The sequence below is a fragment of the Galendromus occidentalis genome, unplaced genomic scaffold (assembly GCF_000255335.2).
Source record: "Galendromus occidentalis unplaced genomic scaffold, Mocc_1.1 scf7180000077436, whole genome shotgun sequence".
NCBI classification, from domain to species: Eukaryota; Metazoa; Arthropoda; class Arachnida; order Mesostigmata; family Phytoseiidae; genus Galendromus; species Galendromus occidentalis.
This window is the reverse complement of record NW_003805424.1, coordinates 80,664-107,712: the sequence shown is the minus strand read 5'-3', so window position 1 is coordinate 107,712 and position 27,049 is coordinate 80,664. Positions and strand designations below refer to the sequence as shown.

Here is a 27,049-nt window from a genome sequence, read left to right as displayed (position 1 = left end):
GACGGGGGGAAATGTTGGTCGGAGCAGCTGATGACGAGGGTCAACCGCCTGGTCTGCCTGACAGACTAGCTGTGCCTGAAGGAACTTCGGAAGGCGGTCGCAGAATGCTTTTCAAACAAACTCATAAGGTGAGTGCACTCCGGGTGAAGCGATCACCGCCGCAACAACAGCACCAGTAACCACAACATCAACAATGACAAGATAACAAAGGATGAGAACTTTTTCTTCTCCTGCCCAAAGGGCATCCCCCGTTATTCTCATCCTAGGCTTCTGTCAGTCGACATTCGGGGCGGAAATATCAGCATCCGCGAGAACCGGACCTCCGTAGTTCGATGCGGACTCTACCCGGAGTTATATTCGGAATTTTAATCAGCGGTCTCCCATGCGCTCCCTTCGGCGGGAGCTGTTTTTTGCTGCTCCACAATCCACGAAAAAACAACCCTCGAAAAGGAAATCTTTCCAGACGAGCTCCCGACAGGCGGGAGCTTGTGGAACCACATCAGTGACGCGCGTCATACGGAACGCTAAACTTCTAATCGACGGCTGAAGATTGAGTCCACTATAGCAAAGTTGTCGGACTTAGCTGGGCTGTCATCTTCTAGAGAACAAGTCGACTCGAGTCAGGCTTGAGAAGATTCGAGTAAATCTCTTCAGACAGAGTTTCTCCTCCGTGCTGTCTCTGCGGAAATCGACGCGATATCGGAGAGGTGACACCGTGGTGTAGACATTCGTCGTACAAATGAAAAAGATAACTCACGCCCAGCAGCTGACAGTCAGCCGGATCAGCTCCCTGTTGTTCCGCCATCCGCAAGCTAGCTCAAAATCAACAAAGCATCGGAACTGGTCGACGCTGCGAAGGACAGGAGGATGCTCCTGCGACCGTTTTCACCCCCAGGCCTGTTTGTGATGATCAGACTTAAAAGCCGGAGAAGGAGAGCTTCTTCGACGCTTAAATTGTAGAAAAGTCCTCTCTTCAAACCCGTGAAGATATCCATCCGACAAGGTTGGCTGGTTGCCTGTCCAAAGAGCCACCGGTGAGGCCTTCGAAGTCCGGTGCTGGGTTAGCGGTCGATCTGGGCACTTCAAGGGGTCGACGGTCTCCCGACCCATTTCGATGGCGACTTTGCAATGCTCCGTATTCCATTGTCCGGGTCGGCTCCAGCTCGACTCGACCTCGAGTCTCTTGGAAGCTCATTGTTCGTGTTTGGGGGATCAACTGAATGGATTCGCTAGAGTCGGGACGAGAAAGAGAAGCATTCCCCGGTCAGAGCTTCATCTCGCCGACTCGTGACCGATGCGACGCGTCCTCGAGTCCGTAGGATCGGAAATATTTTCGCACATCGAGGAGATGGAAAAATTCAAGCGTGCGGATGAGATGCCAAGGAGTGTCCCCAGACAACTTATTCAGATTGACTCGGCCAACGGGGGTCGCCATATCGCCAGTGAATGGGAGAGGGCAACGCTGCTGCACTTCATATGGTCGCGATGCCCGCGATCCAATCATCAGATCTATTCGAGGTAGAACGATGTCGGAACCTATCGGAATCGTCGCGACCGTCCCCCTATGAGAGCCCGCTCGCGTCAAGCCGCTCGGTACATGGGATCGAATCGTTCGCCCCCGAGACTGTGTTGCTCGCACCCTGAATCCGCTGACAGGGGCGGCAGTCTCTTGAATTCCGCGAAAAACGGCCGACGAAAAGTAGCCCTCGGTTTTGTCGATGGCGCTCCGATTGACTTCCTGTCTCAGATCCTTTGCGTGTCCACCGTTGGAGCAATACCGTCGCTACGCTCGTCACGAATTGCTCCCTCCTCCTGGAGTCGAAGGAGGGGTGAAGGGAGCCCTACACGTCTCTTGGACTTTTGGCACGAAGCCAGATGCCCCGCACCCGAAAGACGCATCGTCAATTCGCTACCGCTGTTCAACAGAAGTCGTCAAATAGCGATCGAGAGGCTCCTATAGGACTTCGTCCGCTCAAGTCAGAGTCATTCTTGTCCCGAAGAGGGAAAAATTATCAAGATCGCGCTATCCACGAGGTCGAAAATTCTTTCGACAGCGACAGATGTGCGTTTCGAACGGTTCAATAATCGAAATGGAATAGAGCGCTGAATTTCGGGAAGGTATCATCGATGGCTTCATGAAGGTTTCGCACGCGATCCGCTAGTTGTTTCCTGATTGGGAATAGGAACACTAGCGTGTTGACATTCTCTACATCAGAATAAGGTCGAAGCCGCTGCTGCTATTGCCGCGGCCAGGAACACGCAGGTCGAAAAAATGTGCATTTAGAAAACGAAGACAGATGCGGCTGCTCGTCTGTCTCAACCGATCTCTTCAGCAGCGGGGATCTTCACCGAATATTCGCCTCTGTGGCAGGGAAGCGGACGATACATAGCTCCGACGGGGACCCCTGTTGATCAACGATAGCCGGAATCATTAGGCTGTCCATCGGTAGCATTGTAGAGCGCTCGCGGAATGAGTATACACATAATATGTAGGTATCAGGACCCTCGCTGGAGTCGTGGTCGTGGCCGACTGCAACGGGCATATCTATCGCCACTGGAACGTGATTCGAATATCGGGGAAGTCGAATCAAGGAAGCTAAGCTAAGCTACAACGAGCTCTTATCCTTCTCCAGGTTCCAAGTCAAGAGTACCTCTCTGTGACCATCGAGCCGAGTGCCAACGAAAGCCGTAGCGAGGAGATGGATCTGATACCGGTAGCGAAAGGTGTTTCACTCAGGTTTGTAACCCCCTGTTTTCTCATCGAATCTCTAAGAGAGGGAAGCGATTTCTGAGCAGAGGGAGACTACGATCTTTTCGGAGCTTGAGAGCTGAGCTCCAGGGCTTCGGATTCTGGAAGCTCTTCGCTCCATCGACTGGACAATCGCGTATCAATACATTTTCTCCGACGACGGGATGGAGTATTCACAATAGTGGACCAGGATTCGCGTGCTGAAAATTGCTCGCGCGCACATTCGCTCTGGATCCGCGAGTCCGTACCATTTTTAATCTGGTGCCTGGGTTATCCCCTCTCCAGAGAGGTTCGCAGGATCGGACTCTTAACTGTTAACAGACTCACGAATAAGAATATCCCACCGACCAGGTAGACTCCTCCACGAGAATACTCAATGGATCACGATATCCATCAACTCCGAAAATTAGGATATAGCCTCGATCGTCATTCGTCTGAGTGTGAGCGAGGCTCAGGAGGCAGCGATCGAGCTCGAGTCCACAAACCCGCGGAGAGATGGAGACCCAATTCAAGCGTGGAGCTACGCTGGAGCCAACGGTAGCGAGGAATACAAATCGTCAGGTCACAAACTCTGTATTGGAGATCCTCAGAAGCGAAGCAGCCAAACGAGGAAAAACATGATGCCGGTAGATGTGCATCGCCGAGCGATGCATGCTATGAGAGATCATTCCATCACAATGTGCCCTTTAACCAGGAAGCATAAGCTCAAAATGACGGGAATCGAGTAGCGGGTGGTTGACGCGATTGAAAGCGACGGCAGAGAATGCGTCACTCACGCCGAGTGAGCCAGTCAGAGCTCGTTTGGGAAGAGCCCTCTCTGCTGGAAAGTCGGAGACGAAAACTTCACCCGTCTGCAGCTGCAACGACCTTGTTAGACGTTCGATCATGGATTGAGAGGCCTGTCCGCAGAATGCTAATACAGCGGATGACGCGTGACCTCGAGCTCCGTGATCTGACCTCTAAATCTAAGGCCCGGCTCGCGAGGGTCAGTCTCGCGTCCCATGGAATGCGGGCTTAATCGCTCGACGCGACGTCCAAAATGTGATGCTAGATGCGGAAGTGGGTTATTGACGTCGAGAAATATGCCAAGAGCGAGAGATCTCACGCCGGCGGTCCAGTGAACGACTCTGAATGCTCAGGGCGCTCGTGGGACGGATACGTACTTCATATACCGCCATCCATATACGTACAAATGTTATAGATACAGAAAGTCTAATTTCTGAACATTCATCGTCGGAGTGAATGGTTGAGATAGAGAGATGGACAGGTGCGTTCAAGCCAAAGCATCCTGGACTTCACATCTCCTAGATGAGACGTGTCTATGAGCAGGAGTTCCTAAGGTCCGGAATCTCTCCTCGAATCGGTGTGCTCGCTAGCTCGGCTCCGCTTCAGGGGCAGAGAAAATTCCAGACAGCGTAGTTTGATTAAATTCGCCTCTCCGTTCGGAGGCCTTTCCGAAATCTTGTTTTGCACACTTTGATGCCGAACTAGAGCCCGCGATGAGGAACCTTCGCCCCAAGGTGTTCTCGGATCTTCAGAGAGAAACGGAGCTTATAACAGCGTCTCACTCAGCCTGTCTTTGATTAGTTTTTTTCCTGTGTAGACCCACCGTCGTACCTGCATAGATTAGCTCCGTATTCCTCTCTCCACAGGAGGGACGGGCTCCCCTCGGCGAGAACAAGATGGGCGGTTCGCCGAACTATGCTTTATTGTTGTCGTGTCCATGACCATGGCGTTCGGCACAGAGAGACTGAGAATACCGATTTGCTCAACCGCAAACTCGGAGTCCGAGCAGGGAGCGTCTTCCTAGTGCTATTATCGATGGAATTATCTAATGGATCGCGTCGAGGGTGATGATTTGAATCCCAATTACGTCTCGCTCATGACATAATTACGTTAAGGGTCAGTTTGGTTTTGGGGCACGCCAGCGCCGCCCGCACGCTCTCGCCCAACAAGATGGATTATTATGGCGCAAGAGAATCTCATTCAAGTGACCCGACTAGAAGTTCTCCGAAGCTATGCGGAAGCCGATCAGTGATGGCCGAGTGAACAGCGGTCGATTTCATTCGTCGAGGCTGCTCACTCCAGGAATGAACATACCGACGGACTTCGGACGCTTCGGGAACCGACAGAGAACTTCTGCCGGACCCGGGGCGGCGCCGGCTGTGAATCCCTGGCGTTGACGCACCTTCGTAAGAGCACGGAGCCCTGGAGCTCAGCTAACGCGATCGGCACTTGGGGAACTTGGCAGAGATGCGTTAATGAAGCACGACAACATGCGAGGGAGATTCTCGGCTCGAAAGAGGAGTCATTATTCGCCAGGTGTCGAAATCAGTGGCTGTCAACGCCCACTGGCAGAGGCTTGACGAGAGGAATGCATCTTGGCAGGCCATTCTTCACAGGTGCATCGCGCATCGTTCCTTGGCCTCCTGAATCCGACTAAGCTCAGCCCCATAGGCCCTCGCCCGAAGCGAGGGCAGCGCATCCATGATTCTCGGAGACTCGAATCGGTCATCTAGAACTCTGACTTCGACAACACCATCTGAAGCTTGGCAAGCCTCTCGGAAAGTTTTTGCGTCTGGCGAGTTGTGCACGTTCCTGGGCGGCTCGGAGTCTCGGAGCTGGCTCACGATTTTCACCGAGAACCAGGCTGTCGACGTCAGAGTCTCTGTAAGTGATTGTGAAGGGAAGCGCGGCGCGAGGCGTGGCTGAGGGACCTTCGAGGCTGCCTCGTATCTCGAGAGCGCCTTATAGGCTCCTCGACCTGAAGGAGCTTCCCATCTCCGCAATGTCTCTCTCCATTTGACCATCCCCGCTAACTTTATACATAAGTGCGAAACCTGTGGCTGGTAAATTGCCTTGATTCAGAGTCCCGTGGTAGTTCTAACACGTGTTCTCGCGCTGCCTTCAAATTGCTCGGAAGAGCCCTTGAAGGAGGAGGTCTATATGTTGCAGTCTTCTTGCCGGGACGGTCGAACATAGAACACCGCAAGCCATCTGATCGGTGCTGACTGTAAAGGGAATTCCTGTATTCTCAGAGATGATGCAAGTCGTGTCAACGGTCTTTGTTCCGCCAGATTAGCTCTACCGAGGGCTCAATTCAAGGTGGTGAGCGGCGAGGGAGCTGAACGGGTCGCCCCTTGCAGGACATCGTCTCCTCCGCCAGTCTTTCGGTACCCGCAGATTCTCTCGCTCTCGCAAAAGATGATGATGAAACGCTCCAATGGCCATAGAGGGAAGTCAATATATCACAATGTCATTTCGTCGATATCATTCTCCGTCAGTTGGAGCGGAAAATTCAGTTGGATGAAGATGTTTCGCAGAGCCCACAAAGACACTGGTCCTACGACGAAGCGTCCCCCTGAGACGAGATGTTTATTCTCCTGAGCTCAATTCAAACATTCTTGAGGAACTCCGCTGGAATATGGCAAAGTTTCCCCGGCTTCTATGTACAGCGCCCGAGACTCTGTTTTATTGTGTTTTCTCTGCTTGTTCAGCATACGGGCTCGAGACGCTCTGCTGAGACTTCTCTACGGCGAGTGTGCTGATTTGAGGAATAGACTTCCGGCGCAGATCTCAATTCGGCCGCCAATCTGCTCTCGATCGTACGTGGGTTCATAACCTGAGGCCTAGAGTGGGGGAAGCGGCACTCGCCGTGATATTCCACCGGCGCGACGACTATATTGAAGGGAGGGCGAGTCGAATGAAGTCCAGAGAGACTCCGTTCCGGTTCCCGCATGCTCCCGCGCAGGATTGTGATCGTGTTTATCTTTCGTTTGCTCTGCGCTTTTCTTTCTGGCACTCTTACTTCCACCTTTTCCCGACGCGGGGATTCCCGAATTCTTCATCGCTCATAAAGCGTTCAGCATGACCTCCTCTCGGTCTTCTTCGACCACTCGAGACTTGCGTATGCCATCTCGGGGACGTGCCCTCCGTCACGACAGACCTTGGGAGCGCTCGCGACCGATTAAGTTTGTAGACTGTGGACGATGGAATCGGGTTGATTTTTCTGAGCCTCACGGAGTGATCGCTAAGCTTCCACTTTGGCATTGAATTTCACTTAAATCCAAGGGAGCGCCGTCGAATACGATCGACCGCGAATGCCCTAGGAGAACGGCACGTCCGTCCACGCTCCGAGCCTCAAATCATGCCCCTTAATTTCATGCTGCCCGTCTGTTCCTTCTACTGAAGGGGGAATCGATCGAGCTTGCTCGTACAGGCATTCACGGCAGACCTCATATTTCATAATACATACACACATATGTATATATATGTTAGGTACGTAGATACTGGAATGCCCGGATCAACAATTCTCAACCAGGGCTCGACGAGGCTCCTCCCGCGATTCTGCGGCGCTCTACCTGAGGTGTTGTCTTCGATCATGTTTATCGTAGCCTCTCATCGATGGCCTCGAGATTGAAACAAAGCACGGAACATGCGCGCGGGTCGATTCGCTAATCGTGCCTCGATGCGAAACGCCTCCGGTGAGGATTGACTTCCATCCGGATGAATAAGTGGAATCTACGACTCTTAGCGTTGAGATCGATCGGTCGGTCTCCCCACGGCCCTGAATGACCGAACTCGACACCGTCGATCATGATACGGCCTGCCAGCTAGGATTTGGACTCGGAGAGTATGTCCCGAAGCCCCTGATCGTAGTCGACCGTCGGAGTGCGACGGATCATTGGGTTATCATCCCTGGTGATCGGGCTTCAGATTTTCCTCAGGGCTTCTCGCTATCCTCTCGTTATCATTCGGGTAGCCAGCTAAACAAAGAACTGTCATACGGGAACGCTTGTGAAATCGATATCGTTCGAGGAGAAACACGTTCTAAAAGGATTTTGCTGTGGAAAATTTTCTCGATGAGGAAACTTTCTTGATCGGTGTACGGCGAGAGGGACCGTTTCACGGTTATCGGAGCCGGTACCGCAGTGGCTGCCTCGCCCTGTTATAGGATCTCGACCTAGATCCTCTACAGCTGGTATCAGATTTTTCCTCTTTCTCCGACCGGCGACGGTGCTACCCCAGATCTCGAACTTCTGGGAGGGGAATGTCAACATCGGGAGCGTAATTAGACGTAATAAGTATCTTGACTCCGACCCTCGCATTGGACGTCTCTATCTGAGAGAAGACCCTTTAGTGGGTGAGTCGAGAACGGAATCGCTTTCGAAACCCTCCCGCTGAGGGCCTTAGATCCCGAGGAGATATCGTTTCGCGGAAATCGCTCATCCTGAGGCTGACAAACGAAAATACACCTCTGGAATCGTCCGCTCGTGTCTCATCGGACAGCGGCGTGCTGTTTCTCGAGATTCGCCTCCGCGCTTGTCTAGGGCGGGGAATTTCGTCCGGGACGCCGTTATGCTGTGACGAATATTATACAGGAGTGGTCTCCGCCGCGGCAGTGGCTGTTGCATAGGAGCTATGCCTACGAAAACATCGTTTGTCGCTCGCCTTCTCTCACGCGTACTCGTTCGCTCGCTCGGTCGACTCGCTTGGCTCCGCTGCGACGAATGCAGCCCAAAGCAATGTCTCGTATGCTGACGCCAAGAAGCCCTATTACCATCATACTGTCCCGTGAAGTTGCTCCGATGTACCTACACAAACTCCTCACGCATCTTTCGCCCGATGAATTCAACCAGACGGCACTTTCACTCGGCATGAATACCACAGGGGGGGTGCCGGTTCCGGTTTCTGCTCATCGGAGTTGGGAGCAATGAATTGGAGTTCTATCGCTGCGGCTTCTTCTTCTTGAAAAATCCAGCTCCCCGATCCGTTGATGCCTCTCATCGGGCTTCCGTCAACACTGGTTGAGAGAACTCCTCTCGAGTTTGGGAGTCGAGTGCTTTTCGGAAAGCGCTCACCAAAGCAGTAAGTCTAGTCGGAAGGGTCGAATCGTGGCATCGATGCATTCATGCGCGTGGAGCGAAATACTCGAGCGAGTAAATATTCAGATAGGAAAGGGAATGGAACAAATGAATGAGGTCGGAAATATTGTCAAAGTTTCCGAACAGCTCCCTCGGGAGTGTTGCGGATCAATGCACCTTGATCAGGCGCTTTTTGCACGCGAACGCCTGCCGTGGAGAATTCATCTTTTTGAAAGCTTGCTCTCGAGACTTGAGAGACGCGCATGGGAGAGCCGCTTTCGGTCCTTGTGAGGGCGGGACGTATTTGATTCCAGCGAGGCACAGTGTCCAAACAGAGCTGCCAAAGATTGCAGTTCGCACCCGCGAACAAAAGCACACAATACCGCGACGCAACAAACAAGTACGCAAAACGGACCGAGGAGCGAGCGAGAGTGTAAGCAAGCAAGCGAGCGAGCGAGCAAGCAAGCAAGCAGGCTCGCAAACAAGCAAGAAAGCAAGCGAGCAAATAAATGAGCGTTGTGAGGAGTCGACGAGATTTTTTCCGATAAAATGCAGACGGGAGACTCCGGTCAGTCCCCGAAATGAGGAGTTGGGAGTGTTTCACGCTTCTCGGATCAGTTTCCCGGGTCCTGTTCCATCCTTCACCTTCAAAGAACGAATCGAATGCGGGAAGAGCATTCCTCGAAAATCGTTTGCTGAATAGCCGCCTTTCTTCTTCCTTCCCATCGCAAGCCATAATAGAACGAATCGGTCCCTTTCACAGACACGCGGGCACACATGCAGGAAGGCAGAGACTGCCCGAGAGACTAACTCTCACTCACGGTCGCTCTCTTTCTCTAAGTTGAACCACCCCTCGCTCAAAGCCCCTTTGCCCTCTGCCGCGGTCCTCGGCGGTCTCTTCTCTCCCGCCCCCTCTCAAGAAGTGGCAGTCGAACAGCTAAAGAGTTAGCAAGCCAGCCTGCCACCCGGGCACAACGACCGACCGACCACCCCAGCCGGCCTGGCAACGTCCTGCGTGCGAGTTGGTTGGCCCGACCGAGGCAGCGATCACCCCTCAGAGCGGGCACCAGACGAGCGAGCAACCCCTACAGAGCCCAGACAAATGGTAGCTCGCTTCGCTGCTTCCCTCCCACACAAAGGGAGAGATCATCTGCCCACCACCACTTTTCCACCGAGCGAGCTCCTCCGCCGAGAAGGGCAGCTCCTCAATAAGGGGATGAGGAACATCGAAAAGGAGGTTGTGTACAGGGGCAAGCTGAGAGAGCGCCATGAGACTAAGGGCGTAGAGATGGAGAGGAAAAGCGTAGAGGCCAGTCCGCCACGTCTTTCTTCAGCTCGCTGAGGCGCTCGTTCGGAGAGGCTGGCGATGGCGTGTCGTTTTCTTTTACTCTTTCCGACACATTCCGTTCGCAAACACGGCATCGGATAACCTCTATCCGAGCGCTCTTGCTGGGCTCGCGAATTCTCGGCTAATGGACGCACATGAGTAGCTGGTCGGGCAAAACTACGAGATATGGCGGAAAATGTCGCAGTCGCCGCTCTGGACTCGGTTCCATCAATCGCCACCATGAAGTTTCGATGTCTGATCCCGCATCCCGAGATATCGCGAGGGTTCATCCTCTTCTCACCGAGTGGATAAGTGAATGAGATTTCAGGTCTGAATTTCCTGTGGGTATTTTTCGAGGAATGAACTCGCTCCGGCGCCTTAGAAATATCGAGGATCTTGTCGATGGAAGATCTTCGGAGATACGGTTACCCCTTGTTTTGCGTACAACATCAATCCGCTTTATTTCGCTTCTTGAAGAGAGCCTACCCAAAAACAGAAGACGACAGGAGGCATACGAGGCCTACGGGTCGAAACAAGCTCGCTGATCAAGTCTCTTGAACTGACGAATGGTCTATGCTGATGTGACGGACGGGATATCTCCCGAAAATGATTCTCAGATCCGAGGGGTGTAGGTGGATTGGGGTTAGAAGCGTATCGGTTACGCGGCCTACTGGGAAGGCTTTCCCTTTTTATCTGGATCTCTTGTGTAGCGGAGCTCGATTCGACGGGTCCCGGAAAAGTTGAGGGATTAGGTAGTTCCGGTGAGTTTCGCGATCGAAGGGCCGACTCGCGGCGTCAACCACAACGAGCGATTCGGCTGGGTCGATTGTGAAAGACGAGTCCATCATATTTACAAGAATTCCAAGAGGGTTACCCACGCGAGAAAAATTCTTCATTTCTCATGAGTCCAATTCCGATTTTCAGAGATGCCTTGTACACACTGTTAGATCGACGCGGACTCAGCGTGTCCATGGTGAATGTTTATCAAGATGGACCCTCGAAGAAGGCGGCGAACCTATCAACGGACACCCAAAAATTCGCAGGATGCCACTTCCGTATAAAAGGTATCTGACTCTCTCTTTTAGGAGCGATCCGACTATCGCGCTTGAAGTGTCTCTGACGCTAAAATTCGGTATTGCTATCTGGTACACAATCCGAATTTCATTCCACCACTCGTGGCGCTCCCGAGGAATCTGGAAGCCTTCCCGACATCGATGAAAGACCTTCGATTCCCGGTCAAAACGCCGGAAGCAGGTGACTCCTCGGAGCGAGTATTCACGTGCGGAGAACTTCTCTCACCAATAGTCATCATTGAACAGCGACTCGAGTGATTATTAGTAGGGACGGACCGACATGAGTCGAAGGACGACACCAGTCGCGGGGGAACTTTCCGAGTAGCCGAAAGATGTATTCCTGAGGCGTCGACACCGGAGATGCAGTGTGCATGTTTGTCCTCCGGCTCGGGGTACATCTTATCCAAAAGCCATCTGATTCGTCTTACATCTCGCCAGTTTTTAATTCCTCTTATCGGCAGAAGAACTCATCTATCAGGCTCTGGACGACCTGCTTCTCTCCATCCCCCGAATCGATGCGCTGGGTAACGAGAGCTCTGTCCACAATGTCTATGATTTTCGAGGAGCGATAGGGACCTATTCCTCGAGAGTCCGTCAGAGCCTGCTCAGTCAGGGGAAACGTCGAAGTCCTTGACCGTGGATCCCCAGCTCTCCGAGTCAGTACGCTCCCAAATTGTACCTACCCTTAGGTACATAGGTCAGGATAGTACGGCGTAAGTATGTACGAGGTTGACGGAAGTCGAGGCGACTCACCTACGAGTTTCGACTGTAGTCCGCGAGCTCTCGGTCTGAGAGGCCCCTGCGGGCTCGCAGATACGACCTGATTGGTCCATCATACGCTCAACCGATGTGACTACGCTAGGAAAATGTGCGTTGCCTATCCAATCATCGAAGGAAGAGCCCCGTTATTGCGGACTCATCCGAAGGCTCTCATATATTGAGCACAGAGTTTAATCGAGAATGGGACTTCTCGTTGCCCTGCGTAGATTCTATCGCAGCCACCGATGCTCGTGTGCCCACAATGACAACCTTGCGCCGCTGCCTTGAATCGTATAGGCTAAGCTGTGTTCTGCTGAAGACCCGATGCCGACTCGTTTGTTCGCCCTCGTCGCCTGGATTGCTCTATCGCGGAAGCGTCGGCGGCTCTATCTGTGGTACGAAGAGCGATTCCTGGAAAAATAGCGCATTCTTGATCGTAAATACAGTCTTTCGTCTGCTGGAGTATCGTATCGTGAGCGCCGACTCGGGGAGAAAAGCGGGACTGTGCGCGAGGGGCTGTGCGACCACAGCGACAGCGGGCAAACGCGGATAGATCAGCAGCGTTTGCAAGATTTTTTTGGGGGTGAGCCAGACTAGGTTTCCGGGGGGCCAGGGGTCCAAAATGACGAGGCACCCTGTAGTAATGCATTACGGAAAAAAAATCCGGGGGGGAGTCATGCCCCCTCCCCACCCTCCCCTGGATAGGCCTCTGGGGAAGATAGCTCCCCAATGCCATCAACAATGCTCCTGGTCCATGATTTCCAGAATGAGGAACGCTTCACTCGCCTCGACTAAAATCGTTAAGCTATCCTTCGTACTGGAACGCTTCTTGACCAACTATGAAACACAACCACCAATCGATTGAATGATGAACTGATTCAATGACAGGCATGTGTTCGGCGGTACCCCTGTTCCACTCAATCAGCTCGGACGAGCGGACCAAGAGGTTTCCTAGAAGGGAGAAATCACCTATCCAAACAGATGAAGAAAAGTGAGAATGAGCCGCCGAGTATCAGAGGAGTCTCGTGCCCATTGCAACTGAGATGTTCTGAACATTTAGATGATTTCGTTTCGGCGAGAATTTCATCAGGCAGTTAAAGCCAGCCAGTTTGTGTCGAGTGCTAGCCCCAATGCGACGGGAGCGCCGCGTCGGCCCGGCGGCGCTGCGCGGAGTTTTGCACTGGATACTGGAATCTAATCCGCTTTCCTGTCTCTCCAGTTCGAGAAAGTGCAGCGGCCTCTCCGCGTTTTAGCGCCGCTCGAGTTGTTAGCATCTTCCGGTTGGAAACGCTCATTCAAAGGTGCTCTGCTCGCGACATTCGAAGCTCAGTGATATCCCGAAGCGTACAGGTCGCTCCTGCGTACAGGCAACGAGATCTGGAGAGATGTAATCATGGGACCCCGGACTCCGAGAACCCTGGAGGGAACTTCACAAGTAGAAAGAAGAACACCCTTGAAGAGAAAGTTCGTTTTGCGCGGGAAGCCCAATAGATTATGGTTCCGCGAATTACTACCGAAAGGTACGATCGATATTCCATTTCTTCTCATAAGCGTCCCTAGACTGTGTGCGCTCCGCCCTTGATCTGCTCTCGAAATTCGACGACATTGCTGAATTCGAAAGTTCGCCGAGGCCGCGCTCGACTGATTTCTGAGTCCTGGAGCGTTCCTCATGGGTTTCCCTCGATTCTTCTATGCAGGGATCGCTCCATTGGCTCGCTGAGACCCCTACGCACCGGCGATGTCCAAAGATGCGGAAAAATTTAATGCGCTTGATGCTAGATTGAGAGTCGCTCAGAGATTTCTCGCACCCGGATGAATGTTGCCCAGGCATGTTTGCCATTCACCAAATCCATCTCATGTCCAGCAAAGTTTTTCGGTTAGCCGGAGAGAACCTGTGCAGCATAAACGTCTGTGACGTGTAGTGCTCGGTCCGAAGTAGCCACTGACGTCCATCGAGGTCAGCAAATCCAGCTTCGACCGGACGAAGCTCGTGTAGTGCAGCAGTCTTCTAACGTTTAGCTGTGAGAGAATGATACCCTCAACAGTAAGCCGCGTCCCCGAGGAAAGGCTGTCTCTTCGATGGAGATACCTACTCTTGGCGGCCTGACCAGTGACTCTGACACTTGTGACATGGGAGCCAGGCATCAATGTCTATTGCCTGTTCAGACTCAGAGCCGGGATTCATATCCTGCCGAACTGAGTTTCCCGCATCGGGCTCCCATCGTTCCCTCGAGTTCGAGATGGGGTTCCTAATACCGGAAAGACAATCATTATCATCGATCTGTTTGGCGATCGACTGCAGGCATCGCAATCGGAGCATATTGCCGGAATGGACGTGCGCTATACTCTGACAAAGTCAGTATACGACTCACCATCAGATATTCGTTCCTCCGAGAGCCGGGGCGGGCCGAGGATTTTTCCCGGGGCGGGCCGAGGATTTTTTCCCGGGGCGCGGACACGCCGTAGTCCACCTAGAACAATAATGAAGACCCAACCGGGGTCCGCACAATCCAAAAGTCGCCTCCCCCTCGACGAGATCCCTCTTTCGAGTTGAGCTCCATGTCCAGGTTTGGTTCACAGCTGAAAAGGTCAACCGTGTCCTGGAAACGCTTTCCCTGGGCAGTCCATGCGGCAGTCTCGCAGGCAATGCGAATATATGGAGAATTGAACCGATGTCGGACGATTCGTCGTGGAGCCCCGGCCAAGTGGCAGAAAGAAACAAATGCAGAAAAGGGAAGGAGGCAACAGCCAGGGAGGGATGTCGGTTGCTCGGTCTGCGGTCCGCTGCGAGAAGAATGGAGTGGTGTCGCGCGCAAGCGTTTTTCGGTCGTCCGTGTTATTCGTTCACTAGGAACGGTTCACTGAAATTACGCGGAGACGAAGCCGTCGTCAACGGCGGTGCAAACTTCTCCGCGCCGAGTTTTGATCCCAAAGTGGCTACGTGATGGTGGCAAAATGAAGCTCCGACACTCTAGAGTGAGCGCCAGCCCTGCTGGGACGAGCGAGGTCAGGGCGGCGAACATGTTGACTTTTAGTTGAGGTGCGTCCCGGCGAACTCAATCCGGTTATCCTCGTGGATCGTATCGACGTTAGCCGCCCAGCCGATCGGTAGCATGGCAGGTTTGACGATTGACGCGGGATCCATCAACTATCGACTCCATGTCTTCATGGAGGACACCACTCGGAGGCGCTCATACGCCATTCCTTTCCTTTATTCGACTGCAGGTACAGTTCTCATTAAGACCTTTTTCTGGAGGCCAGGAACGTCTGTATTGTCTACACTCCAAAACATGTATTGATCGATATTGATCGATGATGATAATCTTTGTGGGCTTGTAGTTCGCGGCTCGGATTACGCGAAAGCCCTCCTTCGGCACTTATCGCGAATCAGAGAGGAGGATCGGCGTAAGAAAATGCATCGCATGAGGCCGTCAGCAATGCGTGCTGACTGGCGTTGGTGTACACCTCGCAAAACTGTCTGGTCTTCCGATCAATTAGAATCTAGGGGACCTATCCTACGGCCTAATTATGCGAAGGCCGCTCGGGAGAACGTCTTCTCGGAGAAATCCGGTACGACAGAAATACTTATCACGAAGGCTGCGAGCCAAGCCGGATCTTTCGGCTCTTCTTTTGTTGTCTTGTCCTCCCGCGACAGAACGTTCCGTATACCGCTACTCCCTCCGGAAGACTGATTCACGGGCGGACTGACTGTTCGATTCAGATTCGTGTCATCGCGGGCTCTTCTTATCAACTATTAGGGGGTCATGGAAGAGTGGACGCAAAGAGAGAATTCCCGAATTCTTATAGCGAATTCATGATGCCTCATGAATCGGGGGCGACAACGGTTTTGCACGCAAAGGAACGCGCACCGCTGCCGTAACTCGTCGAGAGGCGGGGTACACAAAGGAAAATTATTCGGCCTTCTGCTGGGCCATGTAGAAAAATCAGCGGTTATCCGTAGCTCGGGCAGACCGGGAGCATGACTATGTTCCTACGGTACATATCTGCCGGCACTGGATGGAGCTGTCGGTGACCCGTGACGTTTGGCCGCCTGCTTGGTCGGTTGCTCGAAGGCTCGAATATTGATTGGTTGCTTGCTCGTGCTGCAACAACGAGCAGGAATCAAGTACCTACGCTCGGGAGGCGCTTTTAATTCTTTCTGTCTGCCCGATCGCATGGTCCACACGCACTCGGGACCGGCGATCTCTGAGGTTCGGACGGAAGATGTAGGGTGACGTTCGTAGAACGTAGAGCAAGATTCTCCGGTAGCTTCCCATCAATCATCGACATCCGATCTGGGGTCGGGATAACTATTTCATTGTGGCCATGGAGAGGGTGTTTATCTGAAGAACCTCGAATAAGAGAAATTTCGGCCGACGCCCACCGTGCTCCTCTCTTAAACGACAATGCAATCACTATCGGCTATGAAATGAAACTTTGAGCAAGTAGACCACAATGATACACGGACTGCTTGGGCTGGGTAGGCGTATTGAATTCTCAGGCTCGGTGAGACCTTCGGCTATCGCTGCTCGGACATAATATACGAGGTGAGGCGCGTTTCCGGAGCGATCGTTGCGGCGTATGCCATACGTAGGTCGACGGCGATGGGCCGTGCAAACGGCCTGAGAAATCCCCCCAGCAGTTTTCCTCGACCGTGTGGTCAGCGAGCAGATCCGAGTGTAGACTGTGGAGCCGTAATTTCCTCGCAAGTAATCCCCTCTCTGGTTGGTTATCTGCAGATGCAGATAAAGCACATTCAGCTTTCGCTTTCGGTGGTGGATTCCATCGACCACTCTGCACCGCGTCATTTGACTAGACGATAACAAAACCGATTGGAACGCACAGCAGATCGGAAGCAGTGCGTGTGAAGCGCGGTACATCCTTAAGTTCCGAACGGCAGGTCGACCCACTCATCGAAGTGTGGGCTGCCGGACCCGCTTGGCTGGTGAGCGTTTCATTGTACACCGCTTACCCGCGCTAGCACGACTGTCCGTAAACAAGGTGACGGGTCGGTGTGTTCTTCAGCTAGTCGGTCGGTTTGTCAAGCGGTCGGTTTGTCATTCAGAAAGACAGTCCGAAAATTTTTTCTTCACCCGGGCGAGCCACGAAATTGAAGCAAACCGGCACCCGACACTCGAAGAGGGACGTCGGAGGCTCGTCACTGAAATGGCATGATAGGATTGTGAAGGAAGCATATCCGAGCAAAAATCGACCCTCAATCTCTTTTGCCAGTCTGAGGCGGAAGGCATCTGATGCTAAGTGCGACCGGTGTCAACGACAACATTATCGTTCCTCTTTTGATGAGCTCCCGAGTGCTTGCTCAACTGGGCATTGTTTCTGGCGTCGATGAATTCACAAATACATATGTATTATTGTCGGTCTACAATGACTTCGCGTGCTTGTCTGGGGCGCTCCGGATGAGAACTACGCACCAATGTGGCATCGTGTCTACAGATACATCAGACAGTCGTCAGGCAGACGAGCGAGCGGACAGGCGCGCCGGCAGGCCGCGTTCTAACGGTTCGTTTGCGTGTTGGCGGTTGCGGGCGAACGTCAGACGACAGGCTTCAAGTGACCATTGCTTCTGCCCCTGCGGTCGCTGATATTTCCTTGACTTCCTCCCTCTCTAGTGAAGACAGGCGCCGACCGGCTCGATGGATGGCTGGCTTGCTTGCTCGCTTCCTTCCATCCATCGGTTGAATGGACACAATATACAATACTTGTTCTGCCGATCCGTTGTATGGATGCTTGGTTGCTCGCTTGCTAGCTAGCCGCTTCGCTTGCTTGCTCGGATGGTCGGACGGCTGCTGACCATATCGTCGCTGACCTCCTCCGGCAGCAGCGGCAGCCACAGCCGCGTCGCAATGGTGGCAGCGTTTGTGACGCTGTCGTGGCTGCTGGTATCACAGTCGAGCTGGATCGCCGCCGCGCCGGTCGATCGGCTCGCTCGACTGACTTACCACTCGACTGCACGATGTCAGCGGTCGCACGACCGCGCCCGTGTCTCGGTACCCAATGATCAGCAAAATACCTACTACGTACCCAGTGTAGCGACCACGTAATGACGAGACTGAATTAGTATTAAGCACGAGAGATCATTCCGTAGAGAAGGCATGTGATATCCTGTTTCATAAGCGTGGTTCCCCGCAGTGCATATTCCATGCTCGGGGGCCTTGGAATGGACACACATGGACGTGAACAATGAATCTGAGGATCTCAGACCGTGCATATCTCCTGAGCGAATCTTCGGGGATCGATCGGAAATTCGCAGCCGAATCGTCTACCGAAACGCCTGGGACATACATATGTACATATCTCGGGCAACTCGACGTATGAGATGCAGGGTCAGTACATTTCGAGAGGAGCGTCTCTACAGGGTCGAGTCTCGTTCCATCGAGCTTACGCGCCCGAAATCAGCTCCACTTGTGAGCTCCGATTCAGCAGACGAATGAATCACAGATCTGCCGGGTACTCAAGAAGGATGAATGTTCGGAGCGTTCCTGACAAGGGTGGTTGCTGCACACGCAACTGACCGCTCGTAACCTCTGCGAACTCTACAGCGTAATCGAATCAAATGTCTACTTCGATGTCTGCACCGGTGAAGGGAATCTGTCCGTTTTCTCCTCATCGCTGGATGGCGATTTGAACTTTCCTCAGCGAAAGTGTCTTCCGATTGTTGCTGAAGCAAGCAGGTCACACAGACGCCCGCTCTCTCGCACTTTCGCTCGATACTTCGCTGCTCGCTCTATTGGATGTTGGGTGGCATGTCTGGGCCCTTCTTCCACTAACGTCTGTCCGTTCGGTTGCATGGTTCATCCGTTCGCTCTCCTGCGGCAGAAGAGAAAGAAAGACGCTCACCAAAATGGGTCGGCGAAACAGAAAGTGGTCGCTAATTGGCACACGAATCTCATAGCTTGCCTGAGAAGATGAGATCGGACCGCCTAAATGCAGCCGGTTCTATTACTGCCTAATTGCCGAATGGATCGCCTGATTACACAGGGGTAGGAGGTACATTTACCCGAGAGCGCTGCCGATGAGAAAATACACATGAATCGGCTTCGACGGCTCGCAAACCGACGTACCGAGAAATTCCAGCCTTATCGTCCTTAAACCGGGCAGGAGAATATTATGCGAAGATCCTTGGGCTTGAAGGGCGCGATGGGCAAATTCTGATGGCTTTTGCAATCTCCATACCCTATCTATGAGATATCGCTGTACGATCTCTCAAACTCGCGTAGAAACAGAACGCTCCGAATACCGGCTCGGTCCATGATGTGGTTCGCTGCATCCCAACTTCGGAACCGCAATGTTCTGGATTCCGCTGCTCGAGGAGTTCCTTCTTATTCAAATTCTTCGACCATTACCGTTACAAGAAAGAGAGCGTCTGTTCCGCTGCAGAGCGTCTGCCTGACCGCATCGATGTCGGATGCGGAACGTCACCTTTATCAATTTACGTTATCGAGCACCGAATCCAAAAGTGCAGCGAGTTCGTGAAAGAGCTTCATGTTTCGAAGAGCGGACAGGGCAAAACGGAAGGAGCACGATATATCGACTTCGCTCCTCACTCCCCGTGTCTCTCTGAACACCGGATCTGGGGCTGTTCAGCTCGGGAGCCTCCCGAGAAGAGCTAGCATCGGCGAACTGTCGACGATCAAAATTCTCCGGTCCACGTCGAGTCCACGAGAGTCGGAAACCTCCTTTACCCAGCTCGATCCTCGCTCGAAGCTGCGCCAGATATCGTCCTCAGGCTAAGAATCGACAGTCTCCATTCAGAATCGAATTATTGACTGTCAATCATTACGAATTCAAGGGTGCGTAGTTTCGCAAATCTAGACGGGAGCGACACGACATTCCCGAGGTTTCATTGCGGGCTGCTATCTCATTGCTTATCCGGGTCGAATGCCCAGTCAGATATGTGCGATTGCGCCGGTCCCTGCCGGAGTCGGAGTCTTCACGGTCGAACTCGAGTTGAAGGCTGGACGTACAGAGTCCGCGCAAGATTCTTCGGGGTAGAAAGAGCCGCGCATCGCATGATCGTGAGAAAGCTCTGACGCGAACGAAAGCGCTATCAGGACCGTGATCGGAAACCTGGATTTCGGGGCTCCGAGATGGCTCTCACAAAGCTCGTGTGATTGTTTCTGTCGCTCGGTCGGTCTCACGCAGCTGAGAAGAGGACGTCATTCAGACGGGAGGGAGATCCGACGCAGAGGGAGCCCCGGAACGCGTCATGACTCGGCTCAAGCACGCAGCTGGTGTTCGGGAGCGTCTGCTATGTTCGGGATTTGTGTGAACATCTTATTGGCCATATAGCAGACCAAAAGACCCATCTTATGCTGAGTCCTCTGTCGGAGACGAATGTGCAGTGATCACAGCTCTAGGGATGGATTCGATGCTCCGACTAGACACTATAATCGTTCTACCGCAACTATTAATCTACCCGGAGCCGCTATGATGCGATCGTTCGCCCGGAGACCGAAGTTCTGTTACGTACCCGTTGTGACCTAGAGCAATTCGTCAAGGGTTTCAGTATTCCCAGAATCCGTGGAGCGTCAGCCGGCTCGGAATGACACCGTTGCAAGCGGATGAAACCGCTAGCTCACAATGCGGTATCACAGAAACAGGAACAAAATGCCTTTGAGGCGCTTCCTCGACCTGCACCCACTGACGTCGCCGAGCGGATTCCACACGGAGGAACTGTCAAATTCGGTCTTCTATAGGAGCCACAGCAGCCAGAACGTAGTCGTGGACGGTGAGCTCCTGTATTGCTTCGAATTTGAGATTGTCTCCACTGATTGTTCACGTGTCCGTTCATGCGTTCTGTAATGAGAGAAAAAATCTGTAATCTTGAGAAATCGCCTGAAGGTGTTGATTCGAACATAGTGCGCTTCATCGGTCCACGGAAGGATCTTGACGCGAGGGGAGTCGGCATACACTCTGAAACTGACTCGCCTCCTTTGACGGATGGTTTGATCGAGTTCTAGACCGAATGCTCGTTCGATCGGAAGCAGATCAGAGTCCCCATCGGAGAAATCCCGCCGCGGTCAGTAATCCCTCGAATCAGCCAACGCGGACACTTTCGGAACGTGACCAGAAATGAAATTGTATCGACCCCACAAGCGATTTTCTCAATCCTGTAGTTTGCCTCTCCGGCTATTCGATACAAAGGCGCTCGCTCAACAATGGCTCATTGTATCTTCTTCCCAAGCCTTCCCTCCTCACGGAAACTATCATCTGGTGCTGCGAAATGGGATCCTCCACCGGTCCGAATTGGAAAGATGAGCTCAATCTTGAGACCAGTGGGTCGCCCTCGCTGCTGCCTACTATCCGGATCCGCGTCTCATTGGGAAAAAATTCCGCCAGCGATATTTTTCATTGTGACCGCTCGCTGCTGACTTTGTTTTGTTTCGGCGTATCCTACGGTCGTCGGAGCTCGACGCCCAATGCGGAAGAGCCATCGCCAGAGCAACCGCTGTTGCAGTCGGTGTTGTGGCGTCAGCGCTGGCAATAGACAGGCATCGGCGAACGAGCCGCGGCAGGGTATCACCGACCCTTCCGACGGCTTCTGATAGCATCCACAACAGCGCATTCAATCTCGACTAGGAGAAAATCTCGTTGTGAATTCGGAACCCTGATAGATCAGGGACATTTGTCGAGCGCGAACCCACGGAACGTATCGCGTTCTGATCGAAGTCGTCGTTCGGGATTCGAATGAGGCACGTTCGAAAGTTTCGAATCCCTCCCGACATCTCACACGCTCTGGGGAAAAAATCCTGAGCAGGCGAGACAGGCTCGCTCGGTGTCAAGCACGGTTATTAAGCTGCGCACTTATAAGTGATGATCTACATTCATGCCTTACTCATCTTTCGTTTTCACATTCCAGTTAAAGAAGGCCATGTCGAAGGCCACAGCGTCACACGAGCGAATTCTACATCGTCGCTTCCGACTGGAGGTCAGCAGGCCTCATGGAAGAGTTCTTCCAGTTTGGGTCCAAGGACAAACTCGTCAAATACCAATTTGCGCGAGAAGGATGCGAAGAAGATGGTTTCAGGTATGTATTTCGGCTTCACCCTGTCGGGGAATGACAGCCGACGGGCGCTCCTGGCCACGAGCCTCAACTCTTTTTCTTCCCCCATAAGGTTCCATGGCCGGCTCCCAGAGAGGTCGACGAGGGGGTATCACGACAGATGATGCCAGTGATTTCGGCCAATTAGCTTTCGATGCGCAAAGCTCGTGGCGCAACTCGAAGGGGCGGCAGGCTCTGGGCCGGAAAACCGGTCTCCTTGCGACAGCATATAGAACGGTGAGCCGCGATTGAGTCTCAGAAAAAGCGTCGACGGGAGCCGTTCGCTGCTAATCAATCGAGACTGAATCTCACTATCGGAGAGAGTACCGACACCGAACTAAGCCGATTTTGAATATGTTCAGGACAAGGCATCACAAGATAAGGAGGACATGCGCGTCTTGACAGAGCTCCTCAATCAATATGCGCTGACAGGGATACCGGCGCTGTCGTTGAGCGTGCAAGGACAAATTGGAGGTCATTTCGAGGAAGATACGCTCGCCATGGAGGATTCTTGGCGACAGCTCGTTAATGATCCTGAGGTATTGCCCATGCATCAGTCCGGCGGAACCCTGACCGTCTGGCTCCGATGTCGCTCTATTACGCAGCTGTAGTCACCCCTGAATGTTCAAAGTTCGCGAAATTATCGTTGCGTTCCACTTTCACAGGTTCTGGACAAGCAATGCCAATCACAGCAAGAGGCGCTTTGGGAGCTTTTGACTACCGAGGCGGCGTACGTCAAAACGCTGAAAGTCGTAGTGGAGTTATTTCTCTGCACTCTATGCAATCTACAAGATAACGGACTCTTGAACGAAGTGAGCTCGTCTCCCCGGTTTCGGGCCTCATTGAACATTGAAACGGAATTCCTTGCTCCAAACCAGCCCGATAATCGTAGCGTGGCTCGGATTCGCCTGCAAAACGGGCGAGACATGATCTAAAGTTATCTGACCGCCCTTCCAGATCGACGTGGATCGAATGTTCAGCAACATTGTTGACATTTTCTCGGTGAATCGATCTTTTTGGAATACTTGCCTCTTCCCCATGCTGCGCGACAGTCGAAATCAACGGATCCCCCTGAATCCCCTTCGATTGAGGGATGGCTTCATCCGTTTCGAAGAACGCTTCGAGCCCTACGTGAAATACTGCTTGGAGCAACAGACTTGTCTTGCCTACATCAAGGAGAATCGCCACGAATCAGTGCTGTTCAAGAGTTACGTTGCGGTGAGTGGATTTCGTTTCTGCTTCACGCTCACTAGACACTATGCGCGTAGAGATTGAGGAAGCGCGGAGAGATTGAGGAAGCGCGGAGAACGGCGGAAGTGGTGAGCCCGGACGAATAATTATGCAATGAGTTCTCTCCGATCCACCTTATCGGAAATCGAAAGGCAGTTCCCTCCCATGTGGAATCTATCCGCTTACAACTCAGCAGATTTCCGCCGCTTCCGAGGACCTCTCGCCGCCAAACCATACGTCGTATATTCCCTGATAGAGAAGACTAACATGTTTCCCCGGAAACTTCCGAACCCGGGAGGATCCACCGGTTCTGAACGCGATTCCTCCTGTGAGATCGGAAGGAAGAGATTTTTGCGTCTCCGAAAGAGGAGCGCTCCCGCTGATTCGCAGCAATTCGAATGCGGCACCTCTCTCAGTTGGTCACGGATCATATGTACATGCCTGAATCGGGGGGAACACATCATGGCTCAGGGATCATCATTTCTTCAACGAGCTCGGCAATGATCATGCTTCTCCTTGCAGTGGTGTGAATCTCAAAAGGAATGCAGTCGACTGCGCTTCTCAGACCTCCTGGTGAAACCGATGCAGCGACTTACGAAATATCCCCTGCTATTGAAGGCTATACTCAAAAAAACTGATATTGCCGAGGTGAGAGGCGGACTCATCGAAATGATAGACGGTGTGGAGCGCTTCGTTTGCAATGTCGATGCCCGGTGAGTGAGCGTTGAGAAAATATCTTCAGGAACGAGAATGAGCCTCCACAGTCGGGGAATCCCGACGAATCGCGAAAAGAATCTAAACAGACTACTTGACTCCAGGCTTCGTCAACGGCATGAACTTGATCGGCTCGAAGCCATCATAGGTCGTATAGAGTCCTACGAGCCATTCGATACCTCCAATGACGAGATAGAGAAAGCCTTGAAAGAGGCATGTATGCTTGATCTCACTTGTGCAATGCCCGGATGCATTCCACAACAAAACCGGCACCTTTTGGCTGAGGTAGGTCACCCGAGGCAATCAATAGGGAGAAGCACCGGAGCTGAAGCTCTCTGCAAGTGTGTCCGCATATTTGGACACCGGGAGCATTTCTGGTATACGACATAAGGCTGAGAGATTATCCTGATTCCCAGGTGCCAAACATCAAACTACGCGACGCTTCCAGCAGCGGCAAAGTGGACGTGCATTGTTTATTACTCACGGACATGCTTCTGATTTGTAAATCCGTTGGAAGAAAAGGTCACGACAAACTGAAAGTGATTCGTCAACCGTTTGTTGTCGACAGGATTGTCGTGCGCGATCTCCGAGACGCGTCTCTTCTACTTGTTTATATGAGCGAATATCGGGTGGCGACCTCGTACCTTCAATTATTTGGTCAAGAGATGACTTTGAGAATATTCACGGAGCAGTTGAAGAAAGCCCAGGAGCAGTTCGGAAGAGCGCAAGCCTTCGCACACCGTCACGCGCATACGGGCGTTGTCTGCCTACCTGGACTAGGCGATGACGATGAGGAGGATCTTTCGCTACGGCCATCACTATTGACAGCGGCTACCCGCTGCTCTCCTCGTAGCTCAAGTCATTCGAGTCTCGTGCATTCTCATTCAGGATCCATTGATATGTCGGACCCAGTATCGACGAGTTCACAGGCTCCAACGGTGCCATGCCCCACTCCGTTGTTCGTAAGTTTCATAGGATTACGAAGTTTTTGAACATCCACGCGACTGGTGCCGACTGCTGAGCTCCCCGATTCCTCTTGCAGGGAGCTACCAGCGGGAGCCCTCAGGGACGCGCGACGAGTTTCGAGCTGGGTGAACTCCACCGGCAAGACAGTTCTTGTCAATTGGATCATCCCGACTTCATGCATCAACAGAGATCACGTAGCATGGAAACGAGAACGTCATCAGTCTGCGTCACTGTCACTAGTCCTCGGCCTGAACGAAGAGCGTTCCTATTGAAAGGCTGTTCTCCGATGAGTATGCCATCGTCGTCGAGCTCAAACACCTTGACAGTCTCCGTTCCTTTTCAACAGCAGCAGCAGCTGCAACACTTTAGCTCAGGGATCGGTGAAGCGGCAGCAGCAGTAGCAGCGGCAGCAGGAGATAGACAAGAATTCCACAGCTCGTCGATACAGGTAAGTCATACGAGGAATTCGGATGTTGAGGATCTCAATTCAAAGCGACCCATCACAATTTGTGAGATCTGTTTCGACAGAGCCCATGAAGCATTTGGAGTTCTTCCAAACGATCGGTCTGTCTCCCCCAGATTCCGGCGGTATCGGCTCCAAAGACGCTGTCTCCCCACAGTCCGCCGTCGCCGCGCGCTTTGCAGAAAACTCAGTTTTTGCAGAGCCCCAACAAACCCCCGTTGCTGAAGACAAAAAACGTTTCCGGATTGGTGACGCATAGCAATCCTCCTTCTGAGGGACCGAGTCCTGTTCACAGCTTGGATAACAGTGAACCCTTATCACAATCGACCAGCTCACCGGAGGTAGATACATAGAAGCCACGAACCGTCTATCGCGGAGCCTTTTCGCTCCGAACGGGTAATAGCCTGCGACGCGATGACAGAAGACTGACGGAATGATTTTCATTCAAACAGCATGCTCGGCTTCCTGTGGCCGTACCTGCAGTTGTTTCGGCCGAAGCGCCCGCTATCCCGGGACAAGAAACTCCAAGAACTACTTGTCCTGTCGCAAGCTCAGAAGAAATAGCCTGTACAAAAACGCCAACGAGGGCGGCAGCGACGACGTCGACAAGCTCACCCGTCGACGTCAAGAGGAAGGAGGATCGAGAGAGGCCGTGCAGAGACTTGCCACCACCACCTCCGAGAAGAGCACCCAGACCCGATGCAAGGTAGACGAAAGTGGAACGAGAACACCTTGTTTCTTCGGCTATCATTTTGCCATCATTCTCTGAGAGCTGTCGTTCATCCGAAAACTCCCTCCTCCCAGCAGGCGTCATCATACTGCGGACTCGTTCGAGCACTTGAAACAAAGCCGCGACGCTTCCATACACAAACGACTTTCCTGGAATTGTGGACAACAACATTCAGAGACAGCTGTACCCTCAATGGTACCAGGGGGAGCCGCGAGAGTCACACCCCAGCAGCAGATGGTTTCTGACTTGCGCTCCCGGAATCAATGTCTCAGTTCAGGTGCGCTCAACGACCGTGTGATCTTCCCCGCACTATCCGACGATACACCAATATAATTCTTCCGTCGGTGCTACCTACTTACGACAGCAATGATTCTCTTCAGAGTCGGTGTACAGCTCGAGCGGAGTTAGTAGTACAGGATCTCTGTTGTTCAGCGCAGCTGATGAACCTGCGGGTGCCAATTCAGCGTCCGAAGGATATGCATTCCCCCAGCAGACCATCGTCATTAATGGAATTGACCCCTTCGAAGACGACCCCATTCAGGTGGGTACGCATACGTCTCTGAAGGCGCAAAGACTTCCGACTGAGAGTCCTCGATCCCTGATCTGGAAAGCAATCGACTTCACGATAAGGTTGACGATCCCACCGATGAAGTCCGGCTCACGGAAGCTTTCTAGGCTTCCATTGGCTCTCTCGTCTCAGGAAGACCGGGGAATGATGAGAATCGTCAAAATCATCTTCCACTCAGATTTGACCTCCGAAAAGATTATGTCTCGAGCTCTCGGAATGATCATGTTATCCCGAAGATCGTAGCAGGCAGAGAGCGCAGGCTCTCAAACACGGAAATCAGCCCCTGCGTTCAGAGTCCACCATTTTCAGCAAGATCTGAAATCAATGAGATGTCGCCTCCATACATTAGATGCAGTGGATCAGAATTGGTCTCCTCAATGATTGACTACCCCGCAGGAAGAAGACGAAACTTCTGTGGCGGACGAGACGCCACAACCAGTACCCGTCGGAAGGCATCATCCTCAAAAGACTCAGAGGCCCGGCTTCAACGGAGGGAGTCAGGGAACACGGATCAAAATAGACATATCCGAGGTGAAAATATGA

General features: G+C 52.7%; 1 protein-coding gene across 1 annotated transcript; it reads left to right on the top strand.

Moving 5' to 3' along the window:
* The first annotated feature begins 11 nt into the window (after nt 1-11).
* LOC100900826 (pleckstrin homology domain-containing family G member 5) lies at nt 12-27,049 on the top strand. Its single transcript, XM_029111362.1, has 17 exons — nt 12-128; nt 2,634-2,737; nt 10,865-11,004; nt 21,653-21,820; nt 21,909-22,072; nt 22,198-22,374; nt 22,501-22,647; nt 22,793-23,053; nt 23,588-23,778; nt 23,884-24,064; nt 24,196-24,741; nt 24,822-25,193; nt 25,325-25,549; nt 25,661-25,914; nt 26,016-26,215; nt 26,319-26,479; nt 26,903-27,049. Exons 1-17 carry the CDS (start codon nt 12-14, stop codon nt 27,047-27,049), a joined length of 3,555 nt encoding a protein of 1,184 aa, XP_028967195.1.

Excerpts from the sequence above, each read along its gene's own strand:
- LOC100900826 (XM_029111362.1), top strand. The coding sequence starts at position 12 with ATGTTGGTCGGAGCAGCTGATGACGAGGGTCAACCGCCTGGTCTGCCT. Across the intron at positions 21,821-21,908 it reads TGCGAAGAAGATGGTTTCAG|GTTCCATGGCCGGCTCCCAG; the intron begins GTATGTATTTCG and ends TTCCCCCATAAG. Across the intron at positions 24,742-24,821 it reads CATGCCCCACTCCGTTGTTC|GGAGCTACCAGCGGGAGCCC; the intron begins GTAAGTTTCATA and ends TTCCTCTTGCAG.